At 43.4% G+C, this 18484-nt stretch overlaps 1 protein-coding gene across 1 annotated transcript; it reads right to left on the bottom strand.

Moving 5' to 3' along the window:
- Window positions 1-1212: 1212 nt before the first annotated feature.
- On the bottom strand, window positions 1213-17625 carry ints3 (integrator complex subunit 3). The gene is made up of 28 exons (XM_085395108.1): window positions 17300-17625; window positions 16648-16731; window positions 12675-12758; window positions 12485-12598; window positions 12091-12175; window positions 11936-12002; window positions 11683-11824; window positions 11369-11596; window positions 9824-10015; window positions 9651-9738; window positions 9466-9545; window positions 9236-9327; window positions 9045-9151; window positions 8800-8919; window positions 7448-7577; window positions 7305-7359; window positions 7085-7188; window positions 6831-6995; window positions 6593-6746; window positions 4535-4603; window positions 4378-4453; window positions 4177-4290; window positions 4054-4102; window positions 3785-3952; window positions 2590-2690; window positions 2435-2507; window positions 2203-2359; window positions 1213-2127 (listed from the first exon to the last, which is right to left on the bottom strand). Exons 1-28 carry the CDS (start codon window positions 17381-17383, stop codon window positions 2050-2052), a joined length of 3060 nt encoding a protein of 1019 aa, XP_085251234.1. The 5' UTR covers window positions 17384-17625; the 3' UTR covers window positions 1213-2049.
- Between the last annotated feature and the right edge of the window lie 859 nt (window positions 17626-18484).

The following is an 18484-nucleotide window of genomic DNA, read 5'->3' as shown; positions in this document are numbered from 1 at the left end:
TGTTACTGGTGATTGTTTTCTTTTGGAAACCTTCTGCAATGTTAGGGACAACTCGCGGCCAGACGGTTTGCCATCATACACTCCATGTACAGCTGTACCTGGCATCACATACTGCCCATGTTTTTATCTTATTCAATCTCTGTGTGCTCTAGTCTGGAGTTATTACCTAGGTGTCCTTGGGCAAGTTACTGAACCCCAACTTGGTCTCTGATGCATCCATTGGCATTTGAAAATTAAAAAGCATAATACAAGCAGAATACATTGTATATAATGCTTTCAGTACTCGAGTAGAAAAGCCACTGAAGGAGTATGGGACCTGGCATATGTGCTTGGACTGTGGTAGATTGTCTTTCTCTTTGACGCACGAGAGAGTCATGCATCGTCTGTCACTGGGAAGGATAGAAGACCAGATCAGTGTTTCCTCACATTACTGCAAATATTCCTGTCTCAGCTGACTCCTCTTTCTTGCTTGATCTTCATCATAATTGAAATGGATGATGTGTAGTCCTCTGACACATCTTCTATTTCAGTTTCACATTCTGAAAATTCAAGAAACTTCAAGAAGCCCAGTCACTTTCTTTCCAAGCTCCTTAGACTACCATGTCCTGGATTGATGAGAACCTACTTGAACATAGTTCAGATTCTTCATCACTTCCTTCACTTCATAGCCTCCTTCCACTTCTGCAGGAGGGTGATGTGCTTTTTCAGAGAAAGGGTAGCATGTAATCTAAATATTGGCAATATTTTCTTTATCTTCTAACCCTGGATCTTCCTGAAAGTTGATTCGTCCTTCTCATTATACTAGAGGACAATATATGCTTTGCTCTACTGGTCATTCCTTTCCTCAACATGGTAAAAAAAAAAAAAAGTATGCTCACAAGCCTCCAGTGCAATGGAGGCTTGTGAGCATACTTTGTGTATGTATTATTGTAGGGTCTACCTTACAATATGAAGCACCTTGATGCATCTGTTGTTGTGATTTGGTGCTGTAAAAATACAATTGAATTGAATGTAGAGCACCTGCCTCCTCATTGGGCTGCCTGTTGTTGTTGTTGTGGTTGTTATGACCTTTAAGCAAGACCATTGACCCCACACATCAGTGATTCAAGATCAAAGATGTTTGAAAGCAGTATGGTGTGAAAATACGGCTCTTTGCAACACTTTGTACTTTGGGCACATTTTCATCCCCGAGGACAATAAAAACCCCATAAATAAAACAAATTACTTAAAACTTATTCCAATCATACATAGCATAGTACTGAATAACTGTTATTTTCAGACCATTTGATGAATAAAAAACACATTTTTGATAGCAAAAGATTTCTGCAGAGGACAAAAATGTCCCAAGGACAACACATGGGTTAATTCTGAAACTGTCCTGCTATTGGCTCAGTCCAGCTATAACAGAAATGCAATGACATCATTGCTCCTCACTGGCTGCTCCGTGCTCTCACCGTTTTATTACCCAGCTTTAAGTCAGTTCACTTCTGAGCTGCTTCGTCTGTTCTGTTTTTTACCCTCCTGCATCTGATGAACGCCACGAAAAGGTGTTAAAAGGACCTTTGCGGCACACCCCATTCCCCTCCACCCTCTCCACCCCCATCAAACTCCCAATAACAGACAGCTGAGTCTGAAACCAACCATCAGTTTTTATACAAAGAACTCATTGACATGACGGAGCTTTTACTGCAGGGAGCCAAACAGGAAGGAGGCGCTAAAAACAGCAAGAAGTGAGGATTTTCCAAAAAAAAAGTACAACCCATCCCCCCAAAAAAGGAACAAAAATCATCATCATCATGTCTGCTGTTAAAATCAGTCTGAGTTCCTCCTTCCCCCAGTGCATTGTGGGAGATCAGCCACACACAGTGACCTTTGACTGCTGGTCTCCATGGAAACAGCACATTAAAAGTCAGTTCATCACATGGAGTTAAAGTTGGCAGCATCTCAGAGCTCCACCTCCCAGCAGCAGTCAGTGCATGTCATCAGGAAGAGACATGGTCTCTCCCAGTACATGGAGCAGCTGGCATGTGATCTTGTTTGGAGGTTCCTTCAGTCACTGTCAGAGCCAACAGCTGATGATCCTTTCCGTTTCCTCTTTGGAGCTTTGGGCTTTGAGTCCTCCTCCTCCTGCAACAACATAACAAGATCAGAAACAGACCTGAACCAAAACAAGACTTGAACGTGTATAGAGGGGGTACATACAGAGCCGCTGCTGGATGCACTTTCTTCCTCATTGTTGGTGGGTGGAGCGACTCCCTTCCTGGAACGAGGTGACGAGGCTGGAGCTTTACGGCGCGACTTTGGCGGCTTCGTCTGAGAGTCCTCGTATTCCTCCGCCAGGGCGAACAGATCGCTGAACCTGACAGGGAAGATGAGACGTAAACAGCAGTGTTGTGATGTAATCGTTTGTGTGTGTCTGTGGGAGTAAATGTACCTCATCTTGTGGGCCTCATCACAGCTTGCTTGGACGTGCTGCAGAGCCTGAAGTATCGGAGTCTGAGTGAAGACTGACAGAGACATACAGACATTAGCACATTCAGGTCATCAGTAATTGGTTGACAATCGAGAACTGTGTGTGAGGGTACTGACAGTTGTTCTTGGTGTTGCTCAGACTCAGTCTGAGGTTGTCCATGTGCTCCAAGATCTGTTCCAGGGTCAGCTGAGCCAGTTTACTGCTCGAACTGCGCAGACTGAAGACAGAATAACGTTAACAGAACTGACACTACAGACAAAGAAATGAACCTGAGAAGTACAGATGAACAGAGGAGGGGCATGTCCCAGTTCAGGAGCTACATCCTTTAAAGGCTGCATTTGAAGGCGTACAAGGCTGCCCCATTTCAAAGGTTTCAACAAATGTGTTCTCCTTTTACCTGAATTTGAAAACAAGTGGGGGGGGAGGTGCGCGGTATGAAAAGGGAAGAAAAACCAACAAGAACATTTTTCAAAGGGGGGGGCCTAGCAAAAACAGTTTGGGAACCACTGACTTAATGCAGCTCAGGTTCCAATTGCTTACAGATATAAAGTATGTACATTTTTTATTTTAATTTGTGTTTTAATCCTGCGACTTACCGCACATTTGATTTCCTTTGTCTGAAAACGTTTTATATATTTTGGGGTAAGTTCATCAACAGCTGGTTTGTCCAACTACAGGGCTCAAGGCCCGGTGTCCTGCAGGTTTTAGATATCACCCTGGGTCAACACACCTGAATCAAATGATCAGTTCATTACCAGGCCTCTGGAGAACTTCAAGACATGTTGAGGAGGTAATTCAGCCATTTAAATCAGCTGTGTTGGATCAAGGACACATCTGAAACCTGCAGGACACCGGCCTTCGAGGCCTGGAATTGGACACCCCTGATCTACAGCGTTACATCATATTTTATAAGGATGTTGTGTTTTTGTATCATATAGCCACTTACTTGTGGCCTTGTGGTCTTTGAAGAACCCACTCTGCATGGGCCGAGTCCTGCAAGTGTGAAGCCCCTGATATGGGACACAGCTGAGGAGAGCCCCAAGAAGTACAGATGCAAAGAGGGGAGAGCCCCAGGCAGAACTCACAGTCCTCACCTGTTTTTTTTTTACGTCCTTATGTCATCGCCTTCAAATTGTCCTTTTTATTGTAATTTCTGTTTTTACGTTATCCTAACCTCTTCTGTCTTTTTTCTCTTTCATCTATTTGTGCCCTCATCTGTTTTTCTTTTCTTACCTGTCTTTTTAGAGTTTTTCCCTCAACTCAGTCTCCTTCTACGTTAGTCACTTTTTGTGGTTAACTCTCTGTGCTTACCTCTGTCTCTTGCGGGGTTGGTTGTTGTTCTTGATCAGCTGGGCCTTTATGTTTTCTGCCAGTGTGTCGTCGTATTTGGTAGCCCAGTGTCTCAGGATGCTAGTGGCGAACTGGTCTTCTGGGTGACAGGGACGACTCAGGACCATTTTCACCATCTCTTCGCTGGGCCTGTCACAAAAACATGAAGGGATGTTAACAGGGACACAGAAACACAGCTCAAATGCGGAACAGAAACACATGTGAAATGGGGTGTCTGCTATGTGTCATACTTTTCTCTGCGAAGCTGCAGCAGCAGGCAGGACAAGGCCTCAGGGTGCTCTGAACCATAAACAGAAAGGAGGGTTACAATCTTTCCTTTGCTTTGTGTCCCTGTCTATTGAGGATTTATTCACCTTTGTATTTGAGGTGCTGCAAGATGGGGATGATGGTTTCCAGGGGAATGCTGTGGGCCAGAAACAGCTGCCAGGTGCTATATTGCTCGAAGGTCTCCCACTCGAGTGACTGAACTGTGGAGATCGAGGATAAACAAGCAAATGAAGATGGACCATGGCCCGAAAAACTGAAGAGTCAAACTTTTAATCCGAGTTTCTCACTGAGGATGTTGAGCACAGAATCTTTCCGGAACATCACCAGGTTCCCCATCATCACGTGACACATCAGCTCCTGTAACTGCACACACACACAAACACACACAGATGAGACATGGTTTCCCAGCCAGAGCAGCGGGGACGCACCGATCAGGTTTATTACCTGTGTGGAGTCGATAACGGCGACGATCATGTTGAGAAGCTCGCCACTCCGCAGCGTCTCATCTGGAAACTGAACAAGAGCAGGGACCTTCATCAGAGTACTACATTTTCAGTGCTCACACACACAAACTACACCCTTTTTGGCTCCTACCTCAAAGCACACTGTGCGCTGTCGATCTTACGTGCTGCACAATAATGTTTAACATTTAGTATTTACTGTTATATTCCCATCGATCATCATGATGTTGTTTATTCTATTGCTCTCAACAGGTGATCCAGGTGATTGATATATGTATTTTTTGTCTGCTTATTTTGTTGGTTTTTGTTTTTTGCCCTTTATCCCCGTCCCTCTTCTCTGCTGTTTTTTCCCCCCCTCTTTCTTTCTCCCTTTTCTTTTCCTCATTCAAGTCCCGTATCTAACAAGTGAAAATAAAAAAATAAAATAAACAATAAAAGGTGAATCAAATGGACCATTACGGCAAGGCTGGGATGGTTTATTTGGTAAAGTAAATCCGTTGGGCATCTTTCTTCGCCTTTAGACAATAATTCTGATGGCAAAAGAGCCAAACGGGACAGGCAAAAAAAAGAGTACTACATTTTCACGTCACATAAAAATGTCATATTGTGATACCATTTCTATAGCGATGCCATACTTTTATGTTCCCTTGTCCCGAGACAAGCCCGGGCATGTCTGAGAACGAGTGACCCAAGACATGATGTTCCAGTTTGATGATGTTTAAGAGTTCAGTTAGTTTAATTATTGTTAAGCTGTTATGTTGTACTTTTACTGGTTAGGCTACTCTTGTACTTGTGTTTGTCTTATGCTGGGTCACTACTACCGCACTCCTCTGTTTCAGTACAGTCAAACATTAAATCATACAGTGTGTCCCCAACAGTGTTGGTCAAGTTACTTGAAAAAAGTAATCAGTAACTAATTACTGATTACTTCCCCAAAAAAGTAATCCAGTTACTTTACTGATTACTTATTTTCAAAAGTAATTAATTACTTAGTTACTTTTTAAAAACACGATTTACAACCTGAATAGGTGATAAAGTGATAGATCTTTCAGCCCAATTCTACTTTTTCTGCATAATCCATCATACAAAATGTAATCAAATGGAAAAGTCTCTTTTTAAAACTTGTGTTATTAGTTTTAATCTTAACTTTATGCATCAAGCAAAAATTTAATTATATGCACCATTCTCTGACTTGAATTAGTTTAACATTTAAACCTATTTTCTGCACATTCCAGCACATAAAATAAAATATTTTTTGTGTTTACACTCAGTCTTTCAAATAGATGCAAGTAAAACACAGCAGAAAATAAATAAAGTCAAAGACTAGCGGTCCTGTTGCTCTATTTTCACCTGTAAAGCAGGCGGAGGTTTACCCTGGTGCAGGTGTGCCGCGGTCAGTTGAAGAATCCGCGAGTTTCTCTGTGAGTTTCCCATTACGTCGTTGCGCACCCGGTGCTTGTTTGGAAGTTTAGGGGTTTTTTTCGCTGTAAAAAGAAGTTTTCTTCCCACGCACGATGGACGCTAATGTGTTTGTCACTTTTTATGGAATCAAACTCAAAGTAAGGTCAGTACTTCCACGCTTTAAACGTTGCACGCTCATACTCTCTCCCACAATCGATATGTGATCCACTGTTGATCTGCACACAGCTGTTGTCACGAATGTCGTGCTTGCTTACGTCACTGTCATGAGACATTCTTGCAAAAAATCACGGTTTTAGTAACGCAGTAACGCAGCGTTCCTACAGGAAAGTAACGGTAATCTAATTACTGTTTTTGCAATAGTAATCCCTTACTTTACTCGTTACTTGAAAAAAGTAATCAGATTACAGTAACGCGTTACTGCCCATCTCTGGTCCCCAATGACAGCAGCTCATTGGAAAAGAAGGATGGAAGTTTCAGGAGCATTTTAAAGGACATGAAGGGAAAAAATAAGTTCCTGGAAGGATGCTCTTAAATCAGTACTTCTACTGTGTGAAGATTTTCTGGCTGGTCTCTTTTTTAGAGACTTTTTGTGGTGCATGTAAGACTTGGGTAAGCCTACCTCAGAGTAAATTGAGGGTGTGAGGTAGCAGAGTAGCCGGACGTCGTCCTCCTGACAAGCCTTCATGTCCATCATCAGACAAGTGTGGAGGTCACCAAGTGCCGTCGCCTGAGCAAATGACTCGTACAACATCATCTTCCCATTTGCTGCTTTACTGTTGACAGACACAGACATGGAGTTTAACCACGTTTCTCCTATCAACATCTGTGACAGCAGCTTTTTTGTCACACCTGCTCACCTAGCCTTCAGGTAGTACAGCAGGTGATAACCGATCTTTGGCTGCTTCTGGTAAAGTTCAGCAAGCATGTCTAGCAGAACTGAGAAACCGCTGTTGTCCTCTTGCATGGTGACAAGGTTCCTGAAGATCAGACAAACGGGTTTACAAACCGACTCCTCCAGGGACCTACAGAGAAATATAGACGGGTCATCAGAGAGAGCCAGACATGAGTCAATAAGGAGAGAGAGAAGGGGACAGAGTCAGTCTGATCTTACTCCTCCGTGATCTCCTCCGGCAAGACTTCTCCTCTGAAATGATCTTTGAACAGTTCGGCCAGACAGGAAGCCAGAGCTGACATCTGCTCTGTGTCAAAGTCCTCCTGTAGGACAGAACACAACATTGTACCAACATCTCTTAACACTGAAGCCCTGCAGCTGGCTGCACTCTTTTCTGATAAGCCACGAATTACTCACTTAACTCAACAAGATAGCTCACCTCCAGGATGAGATCCACAATCTCCTGCATCACCTCACACTGAGTCTCTGTGTCACTGCAGAGGAAGTGTTGCTGTCAGTTAACAGGAAATGACCTTGATGTAACATCTAACCTGAGGACCTGAAAAAAGACTGGACTTTCACCTGGTCTTCTGAATCTGCTGCACCTTCTCCTTCATTGTGTCATCTAATTGGTCAAGCCAGGGTGTGATATCAGCAGGCTCCTCAATCACAGCCTCTTTGATTGGATGAAATCTGAACTCCCTCTTTTTTCCTGAACAGTGATGGGAGGACAGGTGGTCAAATACTCTACTTCCTGTTTGGGGTGAATTGTTAGAAATTTATAGTAAAACTTCCAAATTATGAATTGGAAATTGAATTTATATTTATAAACTCACAGCTCATATTTCTTCCCCAAACTGGAATACCACACCAGTTAAATCCAGGATAAAACAGGTTATTCTGGTTTAAAGTAGTTTCTAAACCATTTTAAACTGTTTTATTCCAGGATACAATTTATTTCAATTAAACTTGTTTCATTGGTCCAACTTGTATTGTTTTGTTTACTCCACTTTAAAATAAATTCATTCAGTTTTGTTCAGTCATTTTGACTTATTTGCATAGAAAAATATAACTGTTAAATTTAAACCCCATCATCTCTATTTCATGACTTAGTGTAGTTAGGTGGGGCTGCAATGGTAGTCCCAATCACCCCTTCACTGCAAACCGCCTCTCAATTTTACATACATCTTAGACACTGAGGGTTTTGCATGGTGCAAACATTGATGGAAACTGCTGACAGTCTCTTGTTTGTGTTGCATTTCTCTTATTGCTTCACTTTAATAGTGACAAACATCTTCATCAGAATTCTAGGGCACGTTTTGAAACACTCCCATCCAAACATGTATGTGCAGTTACACATTCGCTGTAGACTGAGCAACTTCTTGTTGGCAGTTTTCAATGTCTGTATTTTGGCCAAAGTTATAATTACCAGATTTGGATCCACATTTACTTTCCTGATTCTCGTTATGAGTTTTTTAAATTACTTAAATCATAGAAGGTATGCAATACTGTACAACAGATTAATGGGACAGCAGTGGAGAGCCTTCAGGACTTGCCTTAGAATCCTCTGGTTTAAAATATGTCTTCAACATTAAAGTAATCCAGTGACAGTTGTCAGTATTTCTGCTGCACAACAAACAATAACTTAATAATTAATTCAGCAAATGTTATTTTTCAAATTGTAAACAAACACAGTTTAAAACAGCATTTCTGTCATTGCCAGTGTAACTCAGTTTAACGCAATAACCTGAACAACAAAGTGACCAATCCCATTAGGACCCCGTCCTCATTTGAGCTCCGCCTACAAACTGTCAAAAGTAAATTTACTCGCATGAGAAGGATTTCTCCCTGAACGCAGGGAGCTACCAGCGAGAGCGGGGAACTGTAACAGCGCATGCAATCAAGTCATCTGAAGTTGTTTCTCCAGGTGTTACCTTTGTTGTTGACTTCCTCCTCATCGTCACTGAAAGTTGCTTCTGTGTTGTCGTAGCAACTCTCCTCCTTGTCCAACACATGATTGTCCATCTCCATGGAAACAGACTCCTCCATCTTCACTGCATAATTGAAAAAAATAAAGTGAAAGAGAGGGAAGAGGTTAATGTTTGTGTCTACTCACCTGTGTGTGTGTGTGTGTGTGTGTGTGTGTGTGTGTGTGTGTGTGTGTGTGTGTGTGTGTTACCTTCAGTAGGAGGTGATGGTGGGCTGCAGAACTCGGGGAATCTTTCTCTGAGCATTGACCGGAGCTCTCGGTCCAGCTTTGGGTTATCAAACAGTGGAGCGAGGTGACTGAAAGAGAGATCAATAACCAATAATCAAAAATGATCCCTGTGATAGAGTGGTCAATGATCAATAAATATTGATGCTTCTTACGCCAGGACCCTCTTTTCCATAATGAAGTTTAGCGAGTTGAAGACACCCTGACGGACCTGAGACTCCAAAGGAGGGAAGAAATGAGGGATGATCTGAAGAGGGGAGAAAGCAGACCAACAATAAGAGGAGAGAAATTAAAACCTGGTAAAGTGTGTGTGTGTGTGTGTGTGTGTGTGTGTGTGTGTGTGTGTGTGTGTGTGTGTGTGTGTGTGTGTGTGTGTGTGTGTTACCCTGCACATGAAGTCCAACAGCGTTGCAGTGATGGCAGGATGAGGTTTCATGGAGTGATGCATCACCAGAATGGCTGGCTCTGAAACACATCATCACAGGTGAGTGCTGTTTTACCTGTCTACCTAATAACATGATGACATCATCTCTGACCAACACCACTCTGGTGTAGCCTAAATTGTGTTACCTATGTTCATGATGCTGTCCTTCTCAGGGTTGAAGAACAGCCAATCATAAAAGAGAGCCAGCTTAGCATTGGAGGCCGCCACGTTTGACTGCAGTCACACAAATCAATTGATTATTAGTTATTGACCTATAACAATTCCTGCAGATTGACAGCCTGAAACCAGATCCCCTTACCGTGCAAGTGGTTAGCAGCCAGCCAATAATAGCCCAGCGTGGCAGGATATCAGAGCTCAGGACCTCATTGGATGGATGTACTACCCCGCAGATGTAGCGAATCAGATCACAGCGTAGTGATTGGCTCTCTGCTGTGGACAGGTACTGTCTCTGAAACCAGTCCTGGTACCGTTTCTGCTGCCCAAAACGCACCTGAGCAGAGATGGAGAAAGAGTCAAAATCAACTGAGTCACAGGTGGAGAAACACCCAAATCACAGCATTTAATAACGTGGTTGAGGTGAGAGTGCGAATGGCACCTTTGTCTGACCTGTTTACCTGCTGTATTTGTTTTGTTGGAGGCTTTTGCACTGGTGAGTATGACTGTCAGGCTCTACTACACATCTGAGCTTTTAAGAAATATCACAGCTCTTCTTTTGTGTAACCTGGTGAGCCACTCTCTCAGGGCCCTATATATACCCTTTAGCTGACCTCCTGTGAACGCAGAAGAAGGAAGGGGGAAAAAGGCTGGAGTCCAGGCGATATTGGTGATGATGATTTGTTGCAATTGCCAGTGCTATTTGATCAGCATGGTGTTCCCTGATTCATCAGGATACTACATGTTTTCCTCCCTGGATGCTTTTGCAGGACCTGCTGTCTCTGTCAGGTGCTGACAGCCACCGTGCTGGAGGTGAAACGATCCTCCAGCTCCTCGCAGGACAGCACTGATAAATGCATGGTCCATCTCATCTTAAATGATCCTAATCAGACCAGAAACTTGGTTTTCTTGTCTCTGACAGAAACAGATGCTACAGATAAACCTGCAGCTAAACGGACTGTAATGGACTCTTAACTTAACTCGGCATGTGTTCAGGTCCCACTCACAGCAAGGGGCTAACACTGTTGGATCTTTCAGCTGCCTTTGACACAGTAGATTGTGGTATCCTGAGTGACAGCCTGCAATTGTGGGTGGACATCTCTGAGTCAGTTCTGGGCTTGTTCTCTTTCTGTCTCTCTCACAGGAGTTTATTTTCCCACTTTACCTTGTGATGTGTCCCAAAGTTTGATCTTAGGGCCCATGTTGCTTTTCCTGTATATGCTTACACAGGGACACATCTGAATGATTTTGAAGGCATCTTAAAGCATTGTTACGCAGATGACATCCAGATGACATGCGGTTCCAGAACCCAGAATTTAGCCAAGGTCTGTCTCCTTAAGAGCTCTCTTGTGTCTGTGAACTACTACATCATTACATAACTATTACACCTCTGAGGTCACCTGATCAGTGCTTGTCCAGTTTAAAGCCAAAACGAGACTGAGCTTTTCAGATTTTGAATTCCATATTGTGGTACTAAAAGATCTGGTGGTGATAGTTTCAGTCATTATGTACTACTTATAAGGTTGGGGAATCCTGCAGTCAGGTGAGACTTGAGAATGAGTGAAGAAGCAGATGAACAGAATCAACTTCTGGAAATTAGTTATGTGGAGAACCACTCTAACATAATTAAATACAGAGTGGTACCCTCTTCTTAAAGATCATTACATTTATGAGGTAAAAGAGGCTTTACCCTGGAGGTCATGAACAGTAGTTTGGTCTCCATGTCTGGTGTGAGTCGACAGGCCAGAAACTTCCTGGAGGTCCGAGCCGTCAGTAGTTGGAGGACACCCGTGAACTGAGGGCTCAGGACTTGAGGATTGTGCAGCAGGTCTCTCCACAGCAGCTCCATCTCTGGGATCCGAGCAACATTTTGCAGCAGACGAACCAGATCTCTGCCGATGATTAGACAATCCATGAACTACAGACAGAGAGAGGTCATCAGTGTAAAGAGAAGGCGTTAAATACATAACAGACCACACCATACTTCCTTCCTCTCCTTATTACCTTCTCCCTCAGCATGCTGATGCAGAAGTCCACTTCTTTCTGGCGCAGAGGCAGCAAGTTCGGAGCTCCGTGGTCCACAATCAGGCGAAGGTAAGTGTAGACTGACATCGCTATGAGCATCCCACTCTTCAATACCCACTCTCTGGAGAGACACAAATAATCAGCTGCTGCACTATAAAAACCCACTCTGGGCTCTAACAGAGACAGAAAAAAGCAGCTGATACTACAGTCTGAAAAAAACAGTGAATCATACTTCTGCTCGAGCAGGATATCCAGGACACTCTCAGCCAGCCACAGGTTTTTGGTGGAGATGTCTCCGCCTGTGCAGAGAGAACAGTGACATTACAGTCAGAGCGAGTGGTGACAGGATTCGTGGTTTCAGCTCAGGTAAAAATCCAAGTGTCTCACCTGCAATCTGTTTCAGCAGTGTCATGATGACGCCATCAGCTCCCATCACGCCACTCTTCACCAGCTCTCTGACCAGCCACACTAGCTGCACACACACCAGCACTTCATTAGTAACCACCACAGTCAGGTTCAGGTGAGATCCCACATTTAAGACCAGGACCTGAGGAGGGACGCTGCTGTCCTGTCCTCTCAGGACCTAACCTGGTCTGCCTCTGTTCCTTCACAATGGTAAACACGGGTCCCTGCTACCCAAAACACTTGTATATAACTGTGTGCAGTTATCTTTGTGTGTGTGTGTGTGTGTGTGTGTGTGTGTGTGTGTGTGTGTGTGTGTGTGTGTGTGTGTGTGTGTGTGTGTGTGTGTGTGTGTCTGTCTCCACCTGTATTGGTTTACCTGTGTTCGGGGGACGTCTTGCAGTTTCAGGAACTTCTCCATCAAGATCTGGTTGATTTTAACCAGGACAACGTTCATCCCATCTCTGTTGACCAGTGCCAGGTCTCTGTAACACTATCACCACACATAGTGATGTTATTGTAATGTCAGAGTTGCATCAGACATTACCCACAATGCTGCAGAAACTCACCCTCTGGGCCTGAGCCGGCTCTGTGAGGACCAGTGTGAAGAGACCCAAACACACCTCCTCATGCTGTTGCTGACCTTTACATGCCTACAGAACAGGTAAAACAGGAAGTTAGACACAAATTACAAAAATATAGTCTTTTCATTTTCAGGTCTCAGAAAATCAGGAAGGTGTCTGGTTCCAGCTGTTAAACACAGAGTAGACTGAATGAAGTGATTCAGAATTGGAGCACATTAGAGAGACTAGAGATTAGATGTTTCCAGCTCTGACATCCAGAAGTATTTGGACAAGGACACATTTTTGTAGTTTAGTCTCTGCACACTACCACACTGAATTTCAAATCAAACTCTCTGCTTTAGTTAAAGGAGTATAATAAAAATATTGCAATAAGGAATTCCAGGAATTTTTTATTCACAGTTCCCTATTTTCAATTTCATGGAGAGACCTGTTCTTTTGTTATTTCATTAAGTTAATATAGATCTGGAGTCGATTCCAAGGATTGTATTTGTATTTTATAGTCACTGAAATTTTCTATATGAGGGTCAAAGAGATGTCAGTGTAAGTGAAGGAGGTCATTGTTAGGCTGAAATACCCAAATGAACCAGTCAGAGAGTAGGGCTGTGCGATATGACCAAAATCTCATATCCTGATATTAAGACATCTATCGTCCGATAACGATATAAATCACAAAAATGTAACATTTTCTGTAAATTCTGTGAATCTCGGGCAGCTCAACTTGCGTGAAGTGTTTCCAGCTGCGCGTCATGTACCTGGAGTCGAGTGTTTTAACCGATGCATGAAACGATACATTTTCAGACATAAGTTGTAACAGCCGCCGTTTTCTTTGTGAGTATTTATTACACAGCCGTAAATATTGCCGTAAACAGTTTATTTTGCGACACCACGAAACAAACGATAGCGTAAAATGAAACGATAGACGTTTTTATATAGTCATCCGATATATATCGTTATATCGAACAGCCCTATCAGAGAGAGCTAAATCTTTAGACGTATCCAACAATCTGGTTCATTCTTGAAAAGACTGAATGCACCAAGCAGCAACAACAAACCAAGACCACAGATACATTAAAGAGCATGGTGACAGAATTATTTCCACAGTTCAGAAAAACCACCATCTAACTAAGTCAGGAATAGTGTTAAGAAGGCAGGAGCATCATCAAGCATCACATTCAAGAGACAATCAAGAAACACTTTAATAACAGGAAACAAGGTTTGCACCTTGTTGAAAACCAAGAAGGTGTAAACCACTGGTGGTCATCTGATTAGACTTTGCCAGATAGCATCAAACACAGCCAGCACAGTTCTGGAAAAAAAAAATGAAACCAAGATGAACCTGTACCAAAACAATGGAAGAGAAAAGTTTGAAGAAGGAGAGGAACAGTTGATCTGAAGCATCCACACAATCTTTGTGGACTGCTGATAGAAGCAGCAGGATAATGTGTGGAGTGTGCAGCGTTGTACTCCCTCACATTCTCACTGATGCTGCAGAACTGATCACACTTAGCTTCACAGAGGAGCTACAACTTACAATACAACTTTATTTATATAGCAAATTTTAAAAACCTGCGGACACCAAAGTGCTTTACAATAGAAATAGGGAAATTAAGACATGATTAAATAAAAGACCATTAACAAATTACCACATATGTCAGCAGGTTGAAGGCACTAATTATACAGGAATAAAAGGGAATATAAGAACAAACTTACTAAGAACAGATAACTAAAAGATAAAGTACATAGATAAAAATGGAGCCAAATGTAAAATAGGGACACTAACTAGATGGAAAAGCTAGGTTAAATAAGTGAGTTTTTAAATGAGATTTAAAAGATAGAATGGAGTCTGACGCACGGATAGCGATGGGAAGGTTGTTCCACAGGTTAGGTGCAACAAGGGCAAAAGCACGGTCACCCCTAGATTTAAGTCTAGATCTAGGCTGAACCAAGAGTAAGTGGGCTGAAGACCTGAGGGCTCGCCCAGGGACATATGGACTAAGGAGATCGACAAGATAGCTAGGGGCTAAATTATTTATAATTTTAAAAGGTGAGCAACAATATTTTAAATTTGATACGATATGATGATGAGCCAAAGAAAACTCGAAAAACAAGCCATGAATCGGTTTCAAAAATGACACTTTCGATTATTGAGAAATCTCTCTCTTGACGAGGGCTGGTAAAAATGGTAAAAGGCCTGCATTTGTATAGCGCTTTTCTAGTCCCTAAGGACCCCAAAGCGCTTCACACTACATTCAGTCATCCACCCATTCACACACTGGCAATGGCAAGCTACATTGTAGCCACAGCTGTCCTGGGGCGCACTGACAGAGGCAAGGCTGCCGGACACTGGCGCCACCGGGCCCTCTGACCACCACCAGTAGGCAAACATGGGGTTAGTATCTTGCCCAAGGATATTTGGCAGCCAGGAGGGAGCCTGGGATCGAACCACCGACCTTCTGATTAGTGGCTGACCTGCTCTGCCACCTGAGCTACAGCCACCCAAAACTTAAATGGGTATCGTTTAAGTTTTATCTGATACCGGTGCCAACCCGGTACTTTTGAAACAGTGCCGGTGCCGGTAACTACAACGGTGTTTGCTAGTTTACCTTACATGCATTAATTTAATAACGTGGTTAGCCTACTCAAGGTGCAGAGAAGAACAGCTGCTGTTGCCATCATCATTCATCATCATTTATGCTACATTGGCAGGGCTAGGGGCCAGGACTCTCCTCTTTGGGTTCTTGGGGGATGTTGATAACTCCGGGTCGATAACAGGCACCACACACGCAGTAGATGCGCTCGGTGTGAGGTCTTGCAGCAAGCTATCAAATACGGTGCATTTCTCGGCTTTTAAAAAACGCTATGCGTCGCCAGGTGTTTCATCAAATTCGAGGTGTTACCTCCTTTGCACAGTATCACCTTAAAGCACTTGTTGCAGGCTGCTGAGTTTGCATCTTTTGATGTGAAGCACAGCCAGACTTTTGACCGCTTCGCCTTGGGCATTTTTAATCTGTAGCTCTGCTCTAAAAGAACGTACCTACCTGGGCCCGCCTACTATCCTTGCAAAGGTAAAATGATTGGCTAGAATCCAAAGTGTATGACATCTCAGGGAAAAAAAGCACCGAAATGTGCGCTGCTTTTCGGTCTGGTTACTACCGTTTATGTCAGAACCGGTGCCATTATGGCACCGGATACCGGTACCCATCCCTACTCTTGACTCACTGATTGACACCACTGACTGGCCAGTTGTTGACATGCAATCTGTAGACGTCATATTTTCGGATCACAGCCCACATCAGCGGCACATCATAACAAACTAATCCACAGATTACATATCCTGCACATAACCCTAATAAGAGTCTTCAGTCGTTCTTTAGTACAAACTCTGGGTTTTCAGATACTGCAGTATTGTTAGGTTTCGCCTACAAGCACATCATGCCTAAATACAAGCATAGTCGTTTAATTTGGTGATTGCAGTACTATGTGTGAGTATTAAATGTAATAGTACTGAGAGGTGTGCTACGAATTGTGAAGATAAAGGCATTAGTGAGCTGTGAGGCTAAAGTCAGAGTTTTCTGTGTCATGAAGGACTAAATCACCATGGTAACTGATGCTCAACACATCACCTGCTGGAGATCAGGTTATGTTCAGAGTCTGAGTTAAAAATGAGGTGGATGTGCCATGTTTTCACTGATTCTTTTATTTAGCTCTCGTTTATTTGGCTTTAAAGCGTGATTTAGATTCTTTCCTGGAAAGTAAGTTTATAAATGAGTTGCTGCTGAGTTGTACCTTACAAACCCGCCAAATGCAGCCTGCATGTAAAGCTCCTGCAGCTCAGACTGTGCCCCAGGAAGGCTGAATGCACAAAATGTGTTTATGTTAGCTCCAAATGCTACTCCGTTTCTTCACATGGGTGGAAGTCATTAGTAGTATCAGCAGTAGTAGTACTGATGTTTCTTACGTTGGCCGTGAGTGCGTCATTGGCCTCCCTCTCTGACAGTCCATTGGTCAGTGCCTGGACGATTCCAACACAGCGCTCCAATCTCTGCAAGCAAACACAGCAATCAGTGTAAACAAGACAACAAACACTAAACACACCGACAACACAAGCACAACAAGAATCAATGCAAATACGAGAAACACAAACAGAAACTAGTAAAGATTAAAAAAAATAGCATCAACTAGTCGATCAGCTGACGGCGCCCCACAGAAAAACTGAACTTTATCAAACAGCACTCACAGTTAGCGTCTGACAAGTGAGACACTGCGCATGTCACTTTTCTTATGTTCGTATGTTTACGTAGAGTTAGCATGCTAAGCTAACTGATTTGGTTTTAATGAGCCCCGCGGTTCGGTCCGCAGTCCCTCACACCGTGAACGACCACGACAGCAGAGACACAAATTCCACACCTCCGGTAGCAGTTCCGAGTCCCGCAACGTACCCTTCTGCTGAGCTAACGCTATGAGCCTGCTGCTAGCCGTGCTAACCGTCTAATAAAATGGTACCGCGGAGTCTTTATACCAAGGCTGCGCTGTCTGCCCATAAGCCCGCTCTGTCCTGGTTTAGTCCGGGTTTAGTCTGCCTTGAGATCAGCTAAACAGCGTCAACCTACCTCCTCCAGCTCGTCTTTGGCGTCCAGTGGGGTGGATACCAGGAGCCGGCCCTGCGGCTTCGCTTTCGCCGGTGCAGGCTCCATCTGCTCCCACTGCGCCTCGCCGGGCCCCGCGGAGTTGAGACGGACTGGGACTACCTGTGCTGGGGGGCGTGATGGGTGTCTGTGTCAGTATAACGGAGGATTTAGGGTCGGTGCCTTGCGGTGAGCCGCTTCGGACCTTTAATGTGTGTTTTCAGAACTTTTTCGGGGTCAGTTCGGACCGTGAGTCCCACTCTGTCCGACACTGTAACATAACGGACGTCCGCACTGAGCCAGCAGGGGGAAGAGGCGGGACCGCACACGCCGCCGACCAATCATTTCACTTACACCACAGACTGAAGTGAGCGTGGACCAATAACAGGAGCGAGAACCTGGAGCCAATCCTCGATCGCCTATACTGAAGGCCAACAGCATGGAAAGGGCTTCAGCGTGTTTATAGTGTTGTAGAGCAAATATTGAAGAACTGTAAAGTACGCAGTACTTGTCTGCTTACTGCACTTAGACTGCTGTTATACCACCTTTTGAGATACTTTTGAAGTATGTACAAAATAATAATTAAAAAAAACTGGTTTTCTTCATCCCAAATGTCAACATCTAACAAGTAAAAACCAGTAACAACATAAACTCAAAAAGAGGAATGTGAAATGGAATGTTTAAAAGATGGTAGTGAGACCTCCTGTGATGGAAGGTTTGGAGACATTGGCACTGACAAAAAGACAGCCAAACAAATGAGCTGCATGGATGACATTAATTCCTAAATGTCTCAAAACCTTTTAGAACCAGGCAGAGAAAAGATAGAAATAGTTGTTGTTGGTCCAAAAAGTCAGAGACAGAAAATTTGTTCATATTTATCATGCATTGTTGTCTGTTGGTACAACTGAGGAGGATAGTGGTATAGGAGGAAATGGAGATGATGATTCACTGTGGAGACCAGCAAAGAGAACAGTGGGAAGAAGAATAATCCAGATTTTTAACCACATTTGACTACTCTGCAGTGGGCTATTTTGGAACTAACATAACGGACGTCCGCACTGCTGGCTCAGTGCGGACGTCCATTTCCTCATATCTATTAGTTTTATTATGGACAAAACAGGACAATATAAAGTAAAGTAAAAACAAAAATCAATCTGCACACTCTAGGAG

Source organism: Rhamphochromis longiceps, linkage group LG22 (assembly GCF_057381845.1).
Source record: "Rhamphochromis longiceps isolate RC_006_pf linkage group LG22, R_longiceps_female_GT1.1, whole genome shotgun sequence".
NCBI classification, from domain to species: domain Eukaryota; kingdom Metazoa; phylum Chordata; class Actinopteri; order Cichliformes; family Cichlidae; genus Rhamphochromis; species Rhamphochromis longiceps.
The sequence above is the reverse complement of the archived record's forward strand: the minus strand, read 5'-3'. Positions and strand labels throughout refer to the sequence as shown.